The following is a 23,433-nucleotide window of genomic DNA, read 5'->3' as shown; positions in this document are numbered from 1 at the left end:
TTAGCTTGCGCTATTCAATGTGCACTTCCAGGGTACGATACCTCCAAGTTGTTCTAGATGCGACTCAATGTAGCGCTGCGCGGCGCTGAGCTGTACATCCGGTGTGCGACCCCCTTAAGTCTTCACTCGCTTCATATTTATTCATATCAAACATTTAAGCTCTGTTTTTCTAAACTTGCGGTGTACAGTATATTCTCCAAGCTCACGACATCCCAGACAACAATACTTTTACAATTCATAAAAGATGAATTACTTCCTGGGCATCAGGGATTTGGGGATGGAGATAAAGGTAAGTGTCACTATTTTTTGGGAGTTTTACACTGCACTGTGATGGTACATTCACACGGGACGTAACTGTGAGCGGTTCTCCTTCACTTTTAATGGGTGACGTCATGCGTTGCCGAACTGAACTATGGATCTGTCAACGTCGCTAGTTGCTCGTGGCAGAAGTTGAACATTTCTCAACTTTTCAAGCGCCAACGTGTCCGTCAGCCAATCAGTTCGCTTTATGCAGATAACCTAGTGCAAGCCAGCCAATTACGTTTATGCAAGACTGGAGCCTGTATTGCGGACACTTTGATTGGCTGTTGGCCATGCTTCAGACAAGCCTTCCGTCAATTGTTAACGCTTTTGCAGGTGCTTTAATCCAAATCAATTTATACAGCACATTTAAGGATTACATTTTTATCATTACAGCGTAAAAAGTAAAAAATTGGTAACACCTAAAAAGGTGAAGTTTTTTCAACTTAAATTGTCCTCCTTTAAGGGAAACATTTAAGATGAAAATTGTTCACTTAAAGTGAGAAAATTGAAGTTTATAAAACTTTGAAATACGTTTTTAAGTAAAGCAGCTTTAACTTATGCCTCCTGAGAATAAAACTTGTTGCTTTTGTACGGCTAACGCAGTGCTCTACCAAATATGCTACAAAAACAAGTACATTTATATAAACATTATCATTCAACATAAACTTTAAACAAAAATCAGACATCGTATAGGACCTTTGACCAATTAATTGCAGTCGTATGGACTAAAATATTCCTTTAAGACAGTACATTCTCAGAAAAAGCTACAAAAGCTGCCACTGAGGTGGTACCCTTTCAAGAAGTACACCTTTGTACGTAAAGAGTGCATATTGGTACATCAAAGGCACATATCTGTACCAAAATGATACATATTAGGACCTTTTTAAAAGTTATTGTCCCAATGATAGCTTTTTGAACTTTTTTTCTGATAGTGTAAGACACATTAAACACTTTGTTTACATCTCAATGACACATTTTGGCTCTAGTCAAATGAAAAATGCCATCTATTCACCAAAGGATAATGACTGCCTCAAAACCTTTGTGTGAACCTGGTTTAAAAAATATATTCACATTCAAAACTCATAAAATAGATGATCCTACTTAATAAATCTGCTCATTTTTTTTCTTTTCATAAATGATCTGTACCAGAGAGACTGACAGACAGTGAAGCTGTGTTTTGCTTCATGATGTGATATTTCCCCCAGAAGAAATGGCAGCACCCTGTAGATGAGATGTGAGGAAGAGACAGAGGGGGAGTGTGCAAGGTGAGGACAGACCAGTTTCATCCGCACCCCATTTTACTTCCGAACCCAAACGAAACTCAATACCTGGCTCCTACTGAGTGAGAGAGAGACATACAGGGAACACCGCTGTTTGACGATGCCTATCAGAGACTATTCAGTCCAGATCTGGGCACTTACTCATGAGGAGAGAGAGAGAGAGAGCCTAACATGAACCAGGTGGGTAGAAATACATGCACAGATGAAAACTCTGCAAATTTAGGTAGAGATGTAACTGATAGTGTGTGTATAACAGAATAAAAAACAAGACACGCTGTCTCTCTCATTCTGAACTCTCAGTGTACACATTTATGCACGCATGATGTCATTTATGACTGGGGCCACACACGTCCAGTTGTAATGTAAAAAAACTGCTGATATGTGTGTTCGATCGCATTTTCTGACTGAAGGTTTGTGCTTACCTGCTGATTTGTCAGCAGAAGGGGAAAATATATCGGACAACCTCAGCATGCTTCAGGAATTCAGACATGCACAAACACACACACAGGGAACATATGGACCTGTCGAAAATGTCCTACACACAGCATATTAATATCTCCAAACATATTTTCGGAAGAAAATATGAGTCGCGTTCGACTGTGACTAAATCATGTTACCGCTATGCTATGGTTTCTAAAGTGGTTAGTGCATGGTTAAGTGGTTTCTATGGTGGTTTTACGGTGGCCAGCGATAGCCCAGACCCAAAACAACACAAAAGAACACAAACATGCAGACGATCTATACACACAGAGCCCTACACACACAAGACCCAGCACAAAAAGCCTAGGAAAGGGGACTGCTGGATTGCTAAGTCTTTGTCCTTCTTCGCCACACCACAAACCCCCACACCCTTATGCCTGGCATTTTAACCTCCCTTTATTTAGGTAGAAAAAAAAGAAAGAAAAACCTCCATCTGTTCTCCCTCCCGTGGATCTGGAGTTATACTACAGCAGGACTCCAACAGAGAGAGAGAGAGAGAGATGCAAGGAAAACTCACTACCGGGGAAGGAAAGGAAAAAACTAAGAAAAAAGAAAAGTGCAGACGGACAGGGTAGGCGAAAGCTAAGGACGGATTGATTTTCTTGCTGTTTAGCGCTAAAGCACTGAGAGCCACCACTGAGAACGTGGGAGTCACATGGGTCTTACAAATGCAGCTGAATTACTCTCCGACAGCCAGACCCAGACCAAATCTTTCTGCACTATTTTATCTCGGAAAGAAATTCTCCGGTATGAATTTAGACACGTTTAAATGTTTAAAAAAGATTAAGCCGAAAGCATCATCACATAGCCAAAATATTTAATAAACAAACCGTCGAAAAGCATAAACATGTGGAACTTTGTGAATGAAAGACATTGAGATTCTGCGAAAAGACTGGCTGCGCTTTTTGCGACGTTCGGTGTGTGCAGATTTCGAGTGAGCCTGCTGATAGGTAATCACTCTGCCTTTAGAAATCAAGAGTATTCAAAAGACAATGTGTATGTGTGTGTGTGTGTTCGGATTGGCACAAACCCGTCAAACCACCCACTTTGAAAAGACAGGCAACAGAGTGGAGAAACACAAGCAACTATTTAAACCCAGCACACACACACACAGAGAGTCTGGCCAAACATGTGTAATATGAGAGACAGGCTGGATTAAGAGACAGGAAGACTAATAGAAAGAGAAAGTAAGAGAATAAGGGGAAAGGTGGATAGGGGAGAGGGAATCCATTGAGACCAGAATCATTTTTAGAGAATGATTTAGTGTTTAAATGGGGGTATATGTGTTAAGACGTATGCATGTGTGTGTTTGTGTGTTCGAGGTCTTTCATCGAGACCTCTTTTGTTCTGAGGGGAGGAGAGACCCTAAAAGCAAGCGATACGCTACTGAAGAAGGGATAGGAGTCAGGCCTCGTAGGAAATTTAACCCCTGAAGTTGGATTTCATCCAGCGCTCTGAGCTGTAACATTTGTTTTAACAGACGTATGAGCTAAAGCTTTTCTGCAGAAAGGAAAGAAACAGAAGAGCGAGAGAAAGAGAGAAGGAGTCTGAGAGAGAAAGAAAGAGGTGAAACTCAAAGCCAACTGCACTCAGATGTGCATCTCAAGGCTGGGTTGAATTATAAGAAACGCAGCAGAAATAGCGGTGCGATATTAAAACATGTCATGGGCTTCAGGGGCCGAACTGGAGCTGCTGCCCAGCTCATGAATACAGGGTTCACCCTGCCGCCACCCTGCCTGTAGCATAAACACACAAATACACTCACAAACATTAAATGGCTCTCTTTCTGCTGAGGAAACGTGAATTTGAACTGTGCTGTCGAACCAAAAACAACGGCAACAGCGTACGAACTTACCCAAAAGATGAAAAGGAATAGTTCACGCAAGGATAAACATCCTTACTCGGCTTCAGTGAAGAGCTTCCTAAAATCTCTCTAAAGTACTTATCAAGCTTATGTTCAGTGTGGTGCATCACAACATTGTACTAGGGTTAGAGAAGCACCAATTTTTAATTTTTACACCAATAGCCCATTATTTAGACAGCCATAAACGATGCAAATACCGATAGTTTGGTGGTTATATAAACCTGCATTAACTAAATTCTAAAGATAATATTTTATGTTATTCATTTACATAATGACAATTATTATTGAACATTAAGCTTGTGATGTTTCTTTACATTTTCTATACACAGAGCTCAAATTCACTGCATTTCCATGACTATCGTCTGTTTTTTGAACATTGGTCGATAGCCAATAGTGTTAAAAAATGCTTTAACGACTGAAACTGATTATTGGCCGATATATCGGTGCATCTTTAGCCAGGTTTGATATTAATGACATCATACATCATGGTGCGTTATTTGTATCAAATTCAGTGGGGCGGTGACTTCTTTTTATTCGAGGGCAAACGATGCGAAGCTCGTCACAACATGTATGTAGCCCGTCATGTGTGTGGTTCATCATTTCAAAATAGGGATGCACCGATACCACTTTTTTGGAATACGAGTACGAGTACTTGCATTTCAGTACTTGCCGATACCGATACCGAGTACTTAATAAAAAATGTTATTTAAATTTACAGGTAACAGCTTTAGTCATATAATTTAACAAAAAAAACAAAGGACTAGTTTTCCAGTTTGTTGTAAACTCTGCCTCTTTGGACAACACAACCCCTTACACGCCTCTCAAACATAGACATTTCTCAGACCGTGGTATCGATCCCTGGTATCGGGGGACTTTTAACGAGTACGAGTACTTTAGAAAAGGTGGTATCGAGGCCGATACTCGATACCAGTATCGGTATCGGTGCATCCCTATTTCAAAATATGTGTTCTGCGCGTCTTATCGAAAAAAGTGTCTGCTGCAGACGCGTCTACAGGGTTTATGATTAAAGTTGCCAGATACTCGCTTAATCTCATGTATAATCAGAGTTTAGTGTTAAGTGAATGTCTTGCGAGTATTTTGTGAACGTGAGCGTATCTTTTATCATAAACCGTTTCTACGCATGTGCAGCAGGCACTTATTTTGACAAGACGCATGATGCACATGGTTCACATGACACTCCGAACACATATTTTGAAGTCACCACCAGGCGCCATAGATCAAATTATAATTGACAATGAATTGAAAAGCTTTACAGAAAAAAAATAACCAATAATATAAAACAATCACAATGCAAAAAATTCTTTAGGGAATAGGGAATACAAATCCACTTTTTTGGAATACAAGTACGAGTATGATTACTTGCATTTCAGTACTTGCCGATACCGAGTACTTAATAAAAAAACATGATTTAAATTTACAGGTAACAGCTTTAGTCATATAATTTAACAAAAAAACAAAGGACTAGTTTTCCAGTTTGTTGTAAACTCTGCCTCTTTGGACAACACAAGAGGCATTAACCCCTTACACGCCACTCAAACATAAACATTTCTCAGACTGTGGTATCGATTCCAGGTATCGAGGGACTTTTAACGAGTACAAGTACTTTAGAAAATGTGGTATCGAGGCTGATACCCGATACTAGTATCGGTATCTGTGCATCCCTAATTTCTTACTTAGTATTTTGATCTTGTTTTCAGTAAAAATATTTAAAAATTCTTGAATTAAGATGTATTTTCTTAATGAGCACAAATGACATAGGAAAATAAGTCTAGTTTTTAGACCAAAAATATAAACTTTAAGTAAATTAGTGCTTAATAGAAGCAAAAAAAATCTGCCAATTAAATAAGAAAACTTTTCTTGAAATAAGTTAACTTTTTTCATAAACACTTAATTTAAGATATTTTTCTTATTCTATTGGCAGGTTTTTTTTTTTGCTTTTTTTAAGAACAAATTTGCTTAAATTTTATATATTTTTTTTTGTCTAAAAACAAGAGTTATTTTCCTAGGTCATTTTGCGCATAAAGAAACTACATCTTAATTTAAGAATTTTTAGATATTTTTACTGAAAACAAAACAAAAATACTAAGAAAGAAAGTCGTTTTTGCAGTGCATATTAGGGCTGTGAATTGGCAAGAATCTTGCAATATGTTACAATACAGTGGTTGTGATGCAATATGTTACAATACACTGCAGTAAAGTAAAACAATGCCATATATTGAGATATTTAGGAAAATAATAGGATATAATTTAAGAAAGCATTGAGAACACACCACCATAGATAATCTTAGCAAAACAATTTGTGGCACGTCCCTAAGTTAGTACTTCCTGTCACTGTTTAATTTCAGAGATAAAAAGAATGCTATCTAGTGGTCAGGCTGTAAACTCCAAACAAAACAACTGCCATGAATCTTGCTGTTTTTCTTTTTTGATAAAGTATTGCCCAACAAAATGCCATGATACTCGCGTATATATTTTTTTACACCCCTAAAACATATGCCTTCAAAATAATTAAAATATAACGCACGGGTCACATAAACCAGGCCCCCCCTTGTGTACGGCGCATTCCTTCGTGGCCACCAAAGAAAATTTTGGACAAAAATCTGTTCTTAAACTCAACATTTACATTTTTTTTAGGTTTAATTACACAGAATTCATGATAAATTTATATATTTTACAAAATGTCATAAAACTTGGGCCCCCCTGGCACCATCTCGCGGCCCCCAGTTTGAGAACCACTGACATAAACTACTTCAGTGATGCTTTCAATGTCTGAAAGGGACATCACAAATGTAGAAGAAATATTGCATGCAGGGGAAAGTCATTTACTGGTTGTAACCTTAAGTAAATAATGGCAGAAATTTCATTCAATTTCATTGGCTGAACTGCTCTTTTAAGAGAACAGCGCTGATTACAACCATTGACTGGCAGTTAATTGTAGCCTTCGTGATTTGTTTTATGCTTTTACAAGTTATCAATTACAATAGCAGGAAACAGCGCCGCTGGTGGGACTGGTTTATGTTTCCTAACATGATGTGAGTCTTTGAGTCGCAGTGTGCCGATGAACCGTGGGAGTGCAGTATGCTGTCGTTACACTGGACCGCGGCCCTATTGCTGTCACTGACTCTGAGTACTGCGCTCTGCTTTCTATAAGAGACGACTGTGTGTGTGAGTGAGTGGGACAGGAAGCCTTCAGGGTCATGATCCATTGACCATCTCTCACACTCTCTAAGTAGGCCATGTCAAACCCCAGGCCTCCTCACTGACAGCTTCAAACAGTCACACACATACAAATACATATAAACATACACAGACGTTTTATTAGTGAGGACCAGACATTGACACAAAGCTATACTAAGATAATATTGACTGTATCCCTACCCTCATCCCAACCTAACCTCTTACACAAACTTGTAGACATACTAGGAGAGGACTCAGCACTTCAATGTCTTCTCACAAGTCATGTTTTTGTCACATTTATTTGGTCACAAGGGTTTCATAAAGATACAATTCCTTGCTGGTCGTACCACAAACACACACATACAAGACTTCTGTCAAGTTATTCTTTACAGTACAGGCCTTAAATAATAATATAATAAATAATAAAGAGTCAAAATCAGACTACAACAGTAAAATGACAATCGAAGTGTTTGTGCATGTGCACACTTTGAATACAACAGCAGATGCCCCAGTTTCAGTTATTTTCTGTCATGTCGTGTTTTTAACTGTAGAGACGACAATGTAAATTATGTCTGGCTCCGTGTGTCTGTCTGCCGCTCCCATTTACAGCTCTGAGATCAGTCACCTTCGACCTCAGCTGTGGCACTGACCTCATTACAGACCAACAGACGGACTCCAGAACAAACAAAAAAGATACCTGAGTTATCTGATATCAAGAAGACTTTGAGTTCTCAGTTATGCTACATTGTAGTAACATCTTGTTAAATAACAAGATCAAGGCAAACATTCGACACGCAATGTGAATAGCACAGCTCAGATCATTTTGAGCACAGATTGGAACCCTTAACAAAGATTAGTTGGGTAGGTTTCTCACAACCAAAACCAAGTGGCTTTAAATCCTCTAATCTCCATTTGGTCTCAGTCTAACCTCATTACTGTCCTTGAGAAACAATTGAGGTATTAAAGAGATCCTTCAGAGTCTATCAGCCATGCAAAGTTGTGTTCTTTTGTTTCTGAATATGAGAGCTGATCCCAGATCAGAGCTTAAAGCAAAAGACGACAGAGAGGCAGGGAAGTCATCAGTCAATAAAAGTGTGTCTGGCGATATGGGCTAATCTTTCGTAATAAGGCCTGTCTGCGCAGGGGCGCTCTGCCTGAGGCTAATTAAGTTTACGATTCAGTGCTAATAAACCGAAGGGGAAAACACATTTTTAGGAAAAATGTGCTTCATACAAATGTGTAAACTTTTGTTTGGAAATTGGTAAGAAGTTGTTTACGGGTCCGAATTAAAAGAGCCCAAGTCTATTCCATTTTCTGGTCCCTTGAAAGGTTTTGGTGTCCTCCAAAGAGAGTTTTTATCCCACCGAGTCAAAAGAAGTGTGATTGTTATAAAAGTAATAGCACAGCTCGCCTCAACAACCCCACAATTTGAGGTACCATTCACGTCTATAGCACAAACAGTACAATGCCTACACCTATCCTTATCTTTCTATTCATCCCCACTTTGCCCTGTCATTTCCCGAACCCAACCATAATGGTGTTTGTGTGCTTGTGTTTGTGTGTGTGTGTGTGTTTGACCCAGTCTGGACCTTATGGCAGTAGGAGGGGAAGATCCTGATTAGTAACGGCAGTTTGTGTGTGAACTTAATAAATGACACACAAACACACACAAATGCACAGACAAAAAGCCTTCCTGCCCAATAGTCATGTGACTCTATAGATCTCTGAATGGATTTAACCAAAAGAAAGAGAGAGAAAGAGAAAAACTGAGATCAGAAGTAAAGGTCTTAACATGTGTAGCAGCAGGTGGGTGCAGACCCTGATCAGCTTTTTACTTAAAAAATGAGTCTGATGAGTTTAACTGACCCTCTGTTTTATACATGTGCCGTGTCCATCTCTGTTCAAGTATCATGTCTTAAAGTGAGGCGGTCAAGTTTCCGAGAACTGTCGTCACATACCTGCGCGCACAAATACACATAGACTCAAACAAACACGGAGGTGATGAGAGATCTTCTGAACGGGACCACACACATACACACGCACAGTTATACAACGCTGTAAGGGTTTGGGAGGCCCGGCCCCTGGGGGACCACTCACAGGAACACACCGTTCACCACGTTCTCCAAGAATCAAACCGTTTGTGGGACAATATATGTCTCATCAATTGTTTGTGGAAACTTAAATTAACACCTCACAAATGTCTGCATGTGTTTCAGCGCACAAAAGTGTGTTTGTGTCAACATGTGTTCCTTATATTTGCATCACACAGCCCATGAACACACTTCTGGCTGCCTCCACAGGGAAGGCGCCTTTGTTTCCCCTTTTCTATTGCTTTGTGTGTTTGTGTCTCTGTGTGTGTGTGTGTGTGTGTTTGTGTTTTTCTCTCTCTCTGTGTGTGTGTCTGGTGTGCAGGCAGGCTGCAGTTATTCTGCCACATCAGCTGAGAGCCATTTTCACAGCTCCTGTTGCTGAGCGCTCGTAAAGCCTCCAGCAGACCCTGAACCACACAAACAATTTTCACAATTTCTCACTGCAGGCTCCTGAGCAGCACCATACAAGCAACAACCTGAAACATCACTATCCTTGACACACAAACTTACACACTATACCCACAATTCCTATTTTATCAGACAGTTTTTTTTGCTGTCTATAAATTCTTCTTCTGCTGCTGCTGCTGCTTTTGAATAAAGCAAATGACTTAGGGCGCACTCATTATCCAAACCAAACCAAACCAAGCCCCAGCGATTGTCACCCCTCCCTAATCCCCCAGGTGCACGCACTCACACTGTACTATTTATCGATCCGAGTCCGGGCGCGCTTTCGTCATTAAGATGGGATTGTTTTGAAAAAAGCAGGAAGTTCTCTCTTAACACTGGAACCCTCCGTAATGATAAGTCTGTGTCGTTTGGTGCGCGATTACAGACAGCCCTCTCACATGTCATCATATTGCTTAGTTGATCTGTCACGTGTGCAGCTCGGACATTCACGTAACCATGCAGCTCGCATCAAAAGATTTTTACGAAGGCAGATGAAGGTGAGCGGTGGCGCAACTGACGTCTTCACCTTTTGAATCGCACTCAGGCGCGATTGCGCTCACACTGAGCCCAAGTGAACCGCGCTCCGGCCCACCTCTGCAACCCGGCCGCGGCGCGATTAACCGATCCGCCCCCGGGCGCGGTACAGAGCGATCACACTAGTCAAACAAACCAGGCTTTGGGGGTCAAACGCGCCCGAGCGCGGTTTGGTTTGGATAGTGTGAGTGCGCCCTTAACCCTACCCCAAAAAGAAACTTAGCACATATATTAAGCTACACTAGCATTATCACAACACAAAGTAATAATAATAAAAATGCTCTCTTTCTCCTTTAACCAAGGCATAGTGGGCACACACATATTTGACTATTCTGAAATAAAACCTCTTTTTTAAAGGATTAGTCAATTTTCTTAAAACATATCCAGATAATTTACTCACCACCATGTCATCCAAAATGTGGATGTCTTTCTTTATTCAGTCGAGAAGAAATTATGTTTTTTAAGGAAATCATTCCAGGATTTTTCTCATTTTAATGGACTTTAATGGACCCCAACACTTAACACTTAACTCAACACTTACATTTTTTTTAAACTGAGTTTTAAAGGACTCTAAACGATCCCAAATGAGGCATAAGGGTCTTATCTAGCGAAATGATTGTCATTTTTGACAAGAAAAATTAAAAATATGCACTTTTAAACCACAACTTCTCGTCTATCTCCGGTCTTGTGGCACGCCAGCGCGACCACACTCAATATGTCATCACGTCAAGAGGTCACGGATGACGAATCCGAAACTACGCCCCAGTTTTTACAAGTGTGGAGAAAGAGGACCGTTCCGATGTTGTTGTATGTCGAATGATACTAATTAATATCTTTGTGTCAGTTTATTGTTTAAAATGGTCCGCAAATGTGCGTTTCATATATGTAACACGTGACCTTTCCACGTCATTACGCAATTACTTAAAGTCACGCTGGCGCGTCACAGGACCGGAGTTAGACGAGAAGTTGTGGTTTAAAAGTGCATATTTTTTATTTTTTCTTGTCAAAAATGACAATTGTTTCGCTAGATAAGACCCTTATGCCTCGTTTGGACTGTTATGTGTTGAGTTAAGTGTTAAGTGTTGGGGTCCATTAAAGTCCATTAAAATGAGAAAAATCATGGAATGTTTTCCTCAAAAAACACAATTTCTTCTCGACTGAACAAAGAAAGGGATCAACATTTTGAATGACATGGTGGTGAGTAATTAATCTGGATTTTTTTCTTAGGAAAATTGACTAATCCTTTAACAAAAGGTGGATACAGTCATGAATGGATTGATTTCAATGCAAAAGACCTCATCTTTAAATGATCTTGGTTTGTTTTATATATACATATTTATTTATTTATTTACAAGATTCTTTCATTTGAAGCATATTAGGAGTTTTTGAACTCACTTTTGATTTATGTAATAATATCAATGAGCCACTTTGATTGTCTGCTCTAATTCAAAGCTTGCATTTGCCTCATCTTAAAACTCTGAGACTGGTTAACCAGCCCTTTAATCTGAGGCAATTAGCCTACGATAAATTAATTATTAAGAATCCATTGGGGGTAACATTTTAATGTCTTTGAGAGTGAACGGTGGTACAATAGGTCCATCTCTGTCCCACACACGCAGCTCCTGTGACATTTATGATAGCACAGATCCTACAGTTATGTCTGAATTTATTATGTGAAAACCCTTTGCATTGAGCTGTATACAAATGACAAGCCATTACTGCAGCACACCGTGATTTAGAGACTAGGACGTGAAACCTTCTGAACCATTAGTGACCATATGGGATCGAATTTCCTGTCCAGTGTCTTCTTAACATAGTCAGTTGTACGAATTACACGGTCCTCCGTGACCCCGAGAGCATTCATCATGAATGGTGTTTGCTCATCCAAGAACAGCCGGGACCCAAGGACATACACACTTTGTTTTGTGTGTGTAAACAAAGATCCTAAGTGTGAAAGTCAGAAAGTGAAGGACACTTTAAGACAAGCACGATTGAGAGTGAAACGATGCAAAAGTTTACTAAACAAAGTTTCTCCTCGCGTCTTATTCATCCATGTCAATATCTATTCTACAATGACATTAATTTGCATTGTCTGTGAACAAATACCATTTTAGTTTTATAGATTTTCTTACCCTAAGCAGACAATTTCAAGGTCATCTTTGTGCTGTAATCACATTTTCTGAAGCCTTTCTTAAATTCAAACTGACATTCATGGCTTAGAACATATTGATTTCTGTACATTTAAGGATGCGCCCCACTGTTTAAGCCCCCCTCCATCATTTTTCAAGTCTGCCTACTAGTTCCTCTGAAAGCTACACGTGTTTCTAATTTTGTACGAGGACTACAATGGCGAGATGGAGAGATGGAGAGAATGATGGGAGAATAAAAGATTCCACAGGTGCAAGACTTCATCTTCAAAGCACTGAGGAGTATATGTTCACTGAACCCTATTAAATATACAGCACTGCCAACATTGTAACCTTCATATGGCTACTTTCTGTGCAGACACAGTGTAGAGTTCTGTATTTAGCCTGAGGCAAAACCACACGATGCAGATGTGCAGTAAGGAGATGCCTGCATGCACAGCTTAAAAATGCAAATGTCAGAAGAATACAACAATGCTTGTGTTGTAGATGTGGTCATAGCCATTACTAAAATTCATGGGCCTCAGAAAGGGTTCTCCTTTCCCAGGGCCCAATGTGAAAATATAAAAGACGCCCTTGGTGAGACTTTGCATGTTTTTTTTGTTCTGTTCAATGTTTGTGTGTGTATGAGCTATGTACTATTATACATTAATAGTGTTGTAATTACATGAGACCTACGTGATTGTATGAAGTAATTAAAATAGATGATGAAATTACTTATTTGCGTAATTAAGAGTCATTTCTTTGGCTGATAATTGTATAAACATATCTACGTTTATTTGCATCTGGTTTTTTAAATGACCCATTAAACTTGGCGTGAAATTTAACAAATTTGGAAAACCTAAGGTGTGAAAAATCCAGCCCCGCCAAATCTATTTCAAGTCGGTTACAAGTGATTTAATCGATTACAAGTGATTGTCAGTCAGAAGTGCTGCTGTTCTCACATCCAGGTAAAGGTCAAGCAGAAAACGCGCGGTCACGGTCCAGCCTCCCCGCGCGCTCCCGAATCAAATTAGGTCCCCACAAACCCCTACCAGATTAACACAAGCAAAACCCTCATTAAGAGCGTCTGCCAGCGGCCACAGGGACAGAATAACCTCCTCCATCCCCCCCAGCAGCATCTGTCGAAGCGCATAGCCGGTATATGCGCCACATGGACACATTAAAATCCTATTCGTCTTTCAAGAGCTCGTGGCACCACTAATAGCCCCTCATAACCCACATACCGATTTAGTCCGGGCACACAAGTGCTCCCACGACGCCGGGTGTCCATTTAAACAACCCGGGTAATGACAGAAGGGCGAGAGAAAGAAAAGCGCTCGTTTAAAGTCTGCTCGGCCATAAATCGTCGTTTATTTGCCGGACACGCAGTTTGCGTGGCTTTCTTTGGTATCCACTAAATGAATTCACAGTTGCTTGGTTGCAGAAACCTCCCCCTTCTTTAGAGATACATAATAAGGCAAATCTTGCCGTAAATTACCCGGTTTTCGTTCCTGTAGTAGTGAAACCGTGTCACCTCCGTGACTAGAGTAGTAAATTTTGCAAGAAAACGGGACGTATTGTCCATCGAAAGTTAACACTTGCGTGTAAACCTCTTTCCTGTCAGAGTAAACACCTTCACGTGTTTTCCACATTAGTGGAAGGTGTCGAGCAAGAGTGAAAGTTTACACCTTGGGAGAACTAAATCTTTTGTTTTAACTATAATGTCATGACAGGAAAGAAGTTGGCGGGTAAAGGAGCAGTGCACCTTGCCTTTCTCACAAATACAACATTTTACAAAGGTTACATTGTTCATAAAGGTTTTTTTTTAAAGAAACTTGGTGTTGAGCAATTCATACCAATCTAAGTAGAGCGTGCCTCGGAGAAAAACGCGGCGTGGTAGCTCACCGAGGCTGCTGCTGTCGTAAAAACCCTCAACGCACAATTGTCAATGAAATGCGGCATTTATTAGTCTGGCGAGATTGATGCTCGTAACTTCTGCAGACTCGTGATTATCCACTAAGGGGCTGTCTGCGTAATAGAGCTTAACACTTTCCTCTTGTGAGACGTGACGAATTTTTAAGCCGTCCTTCAACGCTCAACCTAACGATTTGTGCGAAAACACAATCGGCTCTTCTCAAAAAAATAAATAAATAAACACGAAAATAAACGCCGTGCTCAATGCCTTAGTTGCGGCTCTTACCTTTTGTTCAAGGAATTCCAGTAGATGGGCTCCATGTTGGTCGCCGCGATCCCGAGTAAATCCACTAAGAATATCAGGAGAATTCCCAATCCATTTTCACAGCCACGACTTGCCATCTCAAATCCCGAATTCCGCCTTTTTACTCCCATAAAAATCTGCGGGATATTCTCTCTGGACACAAAGCGTGTGTGCTTGAACCCAAGGGGCTGTAGGTGAATCCGTCAGGGACAACGTGTTTTGGGAGCCTGCATGAATAACACCTGAACCCACGCGGTAGTAGAATAGGCTAAACAAAGGTGTAAGCTATGTGAGTTTAAACAGAAAATTCCACAAATACAAAATAAAGTAGCTCATGTGTGTTTGTTTCTCTGAGACGCGCGAACAACACAGCCGCAGTATCAGTCCCAAAAGACGTTTGTTGCTATCTTTTCAGCAAGAGTTTACTTTTGATATGTTTTCTTCGCCGCGTTTTGATCTTAACTTCACTCCTTATTCACTCTCACTTTAATGTTTTTCCAATAGTCAAATTAGGAATAACGTAGTAGGCAAATCACGATGGTGGATGGATGGTGGTTTGAAATGAGAGAGCTTTTCTTCGCCTCGCACAGTCCCATCTTCAGAAGAACATGTTGATGTTGGAAAGATTTCTCCTCAGGTTTTTTCTTTAATGCCTCAGTGACTCCAATAATTCCGCATACACAGATTTTGGGGTAAATGTTAAGACAAGCAATTCACATCCAGATAATTAACAAAAAAATGACCGAAACTAAAGCAATTGATGCAGACGGAAAGCAATACAAATGTATTGAGAATTATTGCCAGGTTTTCCAGGGTGGAAAAAACAACCCAATCCTTATTCATGGGTCTCGACTGCAGAATGTGCTCGGATGTGGTAAGTCATTAGATAGTTCATTTCTGATCTGTCCTGCTTGAAATCTCTCGACGTGTCTTTCTCACTGGTTGAAAATCCGACTAGTGAGGCTTGTTCCCAACGCTAGGCGCACACTGACAGACTGAGTTGTTTGAGAAAGAGAGAGAGGGGGGGAGGGAGGAGGGGAAAGGGGAGGTGTGTGCGCTCAAATAAGAAAAATCCCATCTTCCGGCTGGGGTGCGCACTAACGGAGCGGATTTTTCTTTGGGGGATTTTTTTTTCGGATGTAAAGGTGGTATTAAAACCACATCAGTTATCAACTTATATTTATTTAAATATATCATGCAACCATAAGTTTCCTATGCTCCTGTAAAGGATTCTTAATTTCCAGGCATGAAAATGCCAGAATAGTCTCCGGACGAAGTTTATTATGCGTTTCTGTTAAGCTCTATTCCTTTGCGTTTGAAATCACTGGATGTGATCCTTGGCTTCCAATCACGCCGATTACCGCCGTGCATTCAGCAGCGACGGCTTAAAGAGCTACAGCGCCCCCAGTGCGCTCGCTGGCAAATGTGCGTGTAATAGCATTTCATGCTAGTGGTAACGACACTAATAATAAGCTTAGTACGATATGCAGCCGATATAATACATATGTCTGTGCCATTCAAGCGAAAGCCGCTAAAATGATTTTAAACGTTCTCTGTATGTGAAGAATTAATTCATTATATTTGTATGCCTGTCTATTGCACCTGAAAACACAACTGGTGAAAAGTGTATTTTGTTCCAAGCACCTGATGCCAGCCGAGGGAGGCGTAAAAGCTTGCTTACACTGACACCCAGTGGTAAAGTAATGATACTACACCATACTCATGCGGTACAGAAAGATAGATCAGGGTGATTTTTTTTTGGAAAGCCACAGAAAGTAAAGTGTAAGACTAAAATGACATGAATAATACTATTACTTTAAAAAGAATAAGAAAAATCAAACAACATGTCAAATTTATTTGATATTTAAGTGACATTTAATTTTATTTAAAAAAGTGACATTTAAATGACATTTAAAGATGGGTATTTGACAAGTAACATAAACACAAATGTTATTTCTCAAGATTCAAGGTTAACATCTTTGTGGCTGGTTGCTTTCTTTCAATGTTTAAATTGTTTGTATTGACCTTTAGATTTTTGCAATGTTCAATAAAATATTCATGCAGGATGACATTGTGAAAAGTACAGTATACTCTTATAGTCACGCCAGTGTTAAATAGTATACAGCAGGACAATTGCTGTGGTGACATGTAACCAACCAGATGCTGATGTGCAAATACTTGTGGTCACAGTTCAGGTGTGATGTCATCAGTCTGTGATGCAGTGTCTGTGAGACCCGGCTCTCTACCCAGTCTGCGAAGTTTTAAGAGGTAGTCAGAGTGCATAGAGGAATCAGTCAGGTCCACAAACTGCTTATAACTAGCCTGCACCTTCTGAAAGACAGAGACATGGGAGCATGTGAAAAATTGAGGGCATTTATGAGTCAAATGTATAGTATTCCCAAGCAGAAAGGTCAAAGGTCAACACGGTTGCAAGTAAGTCACTGATGCAGCACAGACTAATGGGTGAAACAAACGTCAGAAGAACATCGGCAAAGATAGAGCGATCTCTCATTCTGTCACTTTGTAGCAGGGTGTTGCAGACGCGGGACTGAAGCGGGCACCATTTTAGAGCTGTTCATTTATTTATGATGACCTCATTACAGGGGCTGACCTTAAACTCTGCTTCATACTGGATACGCTCCCCGCAGACCTGCTCCAGACTGTCCTGCAGCTGCTTCATCCTGGAACACACAGACACGTACGCACGGTCACTAATGAAGAAGCTTGGACAAGCGTAGGTGAGGCACTGATGCTGAGACCGAAAAAACATCCCAGAAGTTGTGTCGAAAAGACAGAAGGCAGACATTCGCAAGAAAGTGATGAAATTTCAGAGGTCAGAAAGAAAGAGAGGAGGGCAGTTTTATCCGTGATTTTGCCTGTTATGTAGTTCGGATATATCTTCTGCATGCTTGTCCTCTAGGACTTGTCTTTCTCCTTGGGCCTTCACGTCGCAATCCTCACGAACACTTCTCTCTGCCTTCTCCACACACCTCCTCACATGCTCCTAACATACAGAGTTATGTTATAATTTGAGGCAAAAATAAACTAGCTAATAGGACAACTGTATAGTATTGTATGCAAGTGATTAATATAACTATCTGCCAACAGTAGCAAGTAAACAACGCGCATAACGCTCAATGCACATAGAAAACCATTCAAAAAAGGCGCGCCTGCCACTGCCATAAACACGTTCTGTGTGATACACCTTTAGAAGGTTTTGCATCTGAGCTCTTCATTTGCTCCCAAACGATAGATAAACAGGCATTAATACAAATACCTGGTTTTCATCTTGTAAAGCTTGTATTGTTCTCTCATGGTCCTCATCTGCCCTTTTCTCCAGCTGTTCTCTCAGCTTCCTGCAAGCCTCCTCTACAGCCTGGACCTTCTCCTCCTCCATCTGAGACCTCAGGTCTTCACAGTGAGCTTTGAAGCCGGCCTGCAGCTCTTGCTGGAGCTCCAGCCTCACTTCGGCTTCCAGCCTGTCCCTCGCTCGTAGCGCATCTTCAAACTTTGCCCGAAGCCTCTGGGGAGAGAGATGAAAAAAAGGTCAAGCAGAAAGGACAGTGAGAAGAAAGAAGAGGAAGAGGGATAATATAAAAAAAGAAGGATGAAAAACAGAAGAAACCGGTAGACGATGAAAATGTTGGGTTTAAATCGGAATGTGGGAAGGTAAAGAGATCGCAAGGAGACAGTGGGTGCGAGGGAGGGAGAGAAAGAAAAGGATAAATGATCATTGTTGGCAGGGCAACTGAACTGGGTTTTTGAAGAGCAGAGCCATCTCTGGGTTTGGCTGCCGCTTGCTTTCCCTGGAGAGCAATTACACAAGCAATTACACCCTATTACAAAAGCTCTTCTCATTTCTCTGACACAATAGCAAAGCTCTGACTGCAAGCAGCGTTGGAGTAGCAACCGGATCATTCATTAAATCTGCCGCTCGAACTTAAGGATTACGTTGCTGCTGGACAGGAAATAAGTTGAATTAGAAACAGTTGGACTCTTTTATCAGAAAGTTTTAATCAACTCCTAATAAAAATCTCTCCAGACCGCTTCCGTGGAGACTGAAGTATGGCTTTCTGAATTCCAGGAGACATAGTGGTACAGTCTAGCATGTGTGTATTAATTACTTTTCGATATGGTTCACTTGAGGATTACAAATATCAACCTCCTCTTGCAGTCGAAGAGCAGTATGTTTCTCCTTCTCCGCCAGCAGCTTAAATTCTTCTACAGCGGGGGTGTCAGCCTCGTCCCATCCAATCACAGGTTGCGGTGAACAGACTGACTTTGGAGGCGATTTCAGGTGGTTGTCCGTTTTAGCGTTGAGAGATGAAGACAGACGCAACTGTTCTCCAAGTTCTGCAAGGCCCAGTGGTCACAAATGACAAGAACCATATTATTATTTAGCATTTATATCATATTAATAAATAAAACAAAAGATATTTGTACAATATATATTTTTAGATTTTTTGGGTTTTATGACCTTTAATGCCTGGCTGCCTGTCATTGAGTTAATTTTATTGTAAATGCCTGCAAAGTTAACAGTTTTTTCAGTTTTTTATGTAGTCAAATATGAAATAGAGTATATTTGGCGTGCTGTATGAAGGAAGGCCTTCGAGCTTGGAATATTACTCAAACCCAGAGTACTCACGACACTTTAACTGGGATAGACACCAGGGTAGGGTTGCATCAGTCGTTTGTATATTTTTACTTAAACTGGGACATAAAGTCCAAATTAGAGACTTACTATTAGCTAGTTTATAACTTACTCTTTAGTTTATTCAGCGCACCATTTGTTCTTAAGGCAGAACGTAGCTAGTAGGTCGTAAGCTCTCCGTAAAGTAATGCGTTGTCGCATAGAATGACGTCTATTTTTCTTAAAGGTGCAGTGTGTACATTTTAGCGGCATCTAGTGGTGAGGTTGCAAATTGCAACCAACTGCTCAGTTCACAGCTTAACCCTTGCTTTTGAAGCTACATACCGACAAATATGTCATCGTTGGAGACAGCTTAATAATAAAGTTTCAAAATGGCCACTTCCATGTAAGGGGACCCTCGGTGTATGTCAGTGTTTCCCAATCCTGGTCCTCAAGCACCCCCTCCCAAAAAGTTTTAGATGTCTCTTTATTTAACACACCTGATTTAACTATTCAGCTGGTTAGGGAGACATATGTACCACGTCTGATAAGTTGAATCAGGTGTTTTAAATAAGGAGACATCTAAAACATTTTGGGAGGGGGTGCTCGAGGACCAAGATTAGGAAGCACTGGTGTATGTAGATAAAAACGGCTCATTCTAAGGAAATAAAAACATAACGGTTCATTATGAAAGGTCTTCATACACCCCTGATAATATAGTTTTGTATATTATTTTGCATTTCTATCAAGAGATCCTTCTTAAAATAACACACTGCACCTTTAACCCAATCACAAGCCTTCTAATAGGTAAACAGGAAACAGTCTAAACAGCACGATTTTTCAAAATCATTCATGACTGGCCTGAACTGAAAGTTAAAAAAGACGTTAAAGCATACGTTATCGAACTCAAAACATTACACTTTTAATTGAAAATGTCTATCTCACACATGGAGGAGAAAATAAACAGGAATTAAATTAAAATCTTATTTGAATACACAGAATACAAAACAGTTCTCGCTCGAAAACTGCGGCTCTTCACAATCAATTACGAGCTCATCGATGTGATCTGATCTGGCTGACATCTTAATCCGACCGTTATTCATGGACAGATGCTTTCGTAAATATTCAGTTACAACTTATTGTTATGTTTAAACTAAGTTTAATGATGCACCGCAAAAACTTAGTAGTGTGTAAGTTGAAACTGGTGCGTGCACACCAAAGCTTTTACGCCCGCGGCCGGCGCATGTTTTAAATTGATTCCAATGGAAATTCTGCATTTTTCAAATAAGCCAGCATCTAGCGGTTTTCTTCCGCACTGAAAACCGGCGTTGAGCGCAGAGAGTTGAAATATGTTCAAAAAAGCTCCGCTCGTCAATGTCAGATCTCACGCGGCCGTCCAATCACAGTGGAGGAGGCACAGCAACCAACCGGCTCACAGCTCAAGTATCCCAGCTAAAAAGGGCTCGGCTGAAACCTTTGATTCTTCTGGAGCATTTATGTCTGTTAAGGTGAGACACAACTATAGTTTTCCTTTGGTAAATTGACACTGTTTTTCTCTTTGGCTATATAAGAAAAGACCAAAAGACCCCATTCCAGAAGAGGACTTAGTTCCAGGGGTTGGAGGATGAGGAAGAAGATGGTTCTAATTCAGAGAAGAGCAACGGCACTAGAGCAGAGAAGAGTGGAAAAGGTATAAAAGAAATGCGATGGCAATCCTCCAGGTGTTTAAAGTTTTGGTGTGCACAACCCCTGCCTATTTACGCCATAACTAGGCTATGTTGTAACTAACGCACAGCTGGTCCAACGGGCCCCATCAGAGAATATGGTGATGGGGTGGAGGAGGGGTGCTGCAAAAACTGTCACGAGACAAACTGGATTTGATTGGATTACAGGACCATCCTCCTCCCGAATGTAATTAAATAAACTTCATTTAAAATAAGGATATTACTTAAGAGTCTAAAACAAGATCTCGTTTAATATCGCTAAATGCAAGGAGATGTAATAAATGGATGTCTAGCTTCTCAGATGTTCCTCATAAAGAACTCCAACAATCTCACATGTGACTCCTTAAGAGCTTCATATGAGATCTCAAATTGTCGTAAATTGTGCTTTTGGATTGTATTCAAAAGTAAAAGATTTCAAAATGAACATCAAATTAATCCCAGATCAAATTACTGAAGTAGTGTTACCCGACTCAACCTAATTTTGCCAAGTGAGAGATGTCATCAGGATAACATTTTTGTAAATAAAACCTAAACTCACCTCAAACCCCAACCCTAACCATAACTGAACCCTAAAATCAGAGGTAAATGATAAGTAAAATCAATGGTCTAGAAGCGGCTAATCCTGGTTGTAAGCTTAAACTTGAAACAAAATGTTGCCCTGAGGACATTAACTACTTGGCAAAATCAAGAGAGGCGTGTTTGCTCATATTTCATTCATGCTTTCAGTGTGACGTACATTTAAATGCATGTTCGGTAGGATTGAACCAACTACCTTATAGCGTTGCAAGCACCAAGAAATAGTAATAATTGTAGAGGTCTGTATTACAAGAGGCACAAGTACTGTTCTAAGTCTATATTTGTTTTTTCCAAATAAGTATTGGGAATAACAAACTGATGCAACATTAATGCTTTAATGAAACAGGTGTAAGTGTTGTATGCCCTGAAAACTTCTCTGGGCAAGTATAGACATGCACATAGTATTTCATCCATTATATTTTCTGACTCCTCTGTCTATATTTTGCTGTTTGTTAGACAGAAGGCCAGCAGCAGGCACTATGGTGGTAAATGCCAGAGTCATTAGTGAGGATATAGGGCGGTAGATGGCACTGATGGTTGTCCGAGGCAGAGAATTTTCTGTGCTGCCCTGCGGCAAAAATTCCGACTACACTGCGAGAGGTGAAGCTGGATGGGATCTGGTACTAATGAAAGAGCCAAGAGACCATGTTTGTTTGTCATTGAGATCACACTCACCCAAAATGTGTGTGTGGAGCACTCGCTGCGTGCTCAGAGTCGTCCTGTTCACCAGCTTCTCAAGAGACCTCGTGTCCCACATTTTTCCCAACAACGCTATATCTGAAGGGCCGGAGATGGCTCCTAAAATCTTACAATTTCCTCCCGTTCACCACGTCTCGATCTCCTTCGGGACTTGTCTCTTCTTCCAGCCTTTGACTCGCTGATGGTCGCTTAGCAACATGGACAACACAACAACAGACTGCGCTGCTTAGCATTCAAGAATGATTTGATCCAAGAGATTTGAGACAAGATGCCTGCCAGCGTATGTGTGCGTGTTTGTGTGGAAGTGTTTTATGAGCAGCCTCCCACAGTGCGTGTCATTTGAGATGTTTTCGCTTTAGGGTTCATGCTCATTTGTGGGTCATATTTTGCTTGAAATGCGGAGGCCAAAATGGAAATAAAATGGATATTTTAAGGCGCAAAATGTTGGAATGACGATGTAATTGAAATAATATTGAAATGAAATGTTAAATTAATCAGAAAATATCAATCTTTAAATGAGATTTTCTTGCAGTTTCTGGATAAAATAATGTGTGGCCCTTTCTTTGCCCCCACTCCCATTATGCAGTATCACTCAGTAAAGTTTTTATCTCTCATGATCTCCTTTATCATGCAGATGATACTAATTTTCATTTCCACCCTCTGAAAACCGGCTGTCCTCACAAAACACAAGCAAGCATTTTAGTATCATCTGAAATGAAATTGATTGAAAACTGAGCTGTAGTTCATCCTGGTGAGGAAGCACAATTGTGAGGATCTTATTTTGTTGCATTACTCTAAAAAAAGTAGTATCACTTTGGGTAAGAAGTATCTTTTACATACAGGTTTTAGCAAGTGGCTAACTAGGTGTTTTGAGAGATTTCTGTGTCTTAAGTCAGAATTGTTCAAAAAGTTTAATCGGGAACAAAATGATCCAGATTTAGAAATTTGCTATTCAGGATCAAATAAACCATCTCACTTTTGTCCTGGTTTTTCAAAGCAAAATTGGTTTGAATCACCCTGATCCAGATACACCCCAGATTAGCAAATCTGGATTACTGGTGTCCTAAATGGGATCACGTGTCAATGTTGACTATTAGCTATGTTAAAATCAAATGTTAAATATGTTTTGTTTGCTATTAACTGCTTTATGATGGATTTATATGGATTTTTTTCTTTCTTAATTGACTGGAAGGTTTAAATGGTACACCAATGTCATAAATATCTATTTATTATTGTAAGGATTGTAATTGTAAGAGCAAAATTG

General features: G+C 40.2%; 2 protein-coding genes across 2 annotated transcripts in view; both read right to left on the bottom strand.

Moving 5' to 3' along the window:
• efnb3b (ephrin-B3b) overlaps positions 1-15,526 on the bottom strand; it is an 87,269-nt gene extending 71,743 nt beyond the window's left edge. Inside the window, exon 1 of the mRNA XM_065269778.2 lies at positions 14,523-15,526. Coding sequence (XP_065125850.1) covers positions 14,523-14,671 — 149 coding nt within the window. The 5' untranslated portion in view covers positions 14,672-15,526. The remainder of the gene's footprint in view (positions 1-14,522) is intronic.
• Positions 15,527-16,375: 849 nt separating this feature from the next.
• On the bottom strand, positions 16,376-22,860 carry LOC135750799 (uncharacterized). Its single transcript, XM_065269803.2, has 6 exons — positions 22,146-22,860; positions 18,703-18,893; positions 17,818-18,063; positions 17,417-17,544; positions 17,152-17,221; positions 16,376-16,871 (listed from the first exon to the last, which is right to left on the bottom strand). The coding sequence occupies exons 1-6, from the start codon at positions 22,225-22,227 to the stop codon at positions 16,725-16,727; spliced, it is 864 nt and encodes a 287-aa protein (XP_065125875.2). The 5' UTR covers positions 22,228-22,860; the 3' UTR covers positions 16,376-16,724.
• Between the last annotated feature and the right edge of the window lie 573 nt (positions 22,861-23,433).

Source organism: Paramisgurnus dabryanus, chromosome 2, assembly GCF_030506205.2.
Source record: "Paramisgurnus dabryanus chromosome 2, PD_genome_1.1, whole genome shotgun sequence".
Lineage (NCBI taxonomy): Eukaryota > Metazoa > Chordata > Actinopteri > Cypriniformes > Cobitidae > Paramisgurnus > Paramisgurnus dabryanus.
Note: the sequence above shows the minus strand (reverse complement) of the source record. Positions and strands in the feature narration are given on the sequence as shown.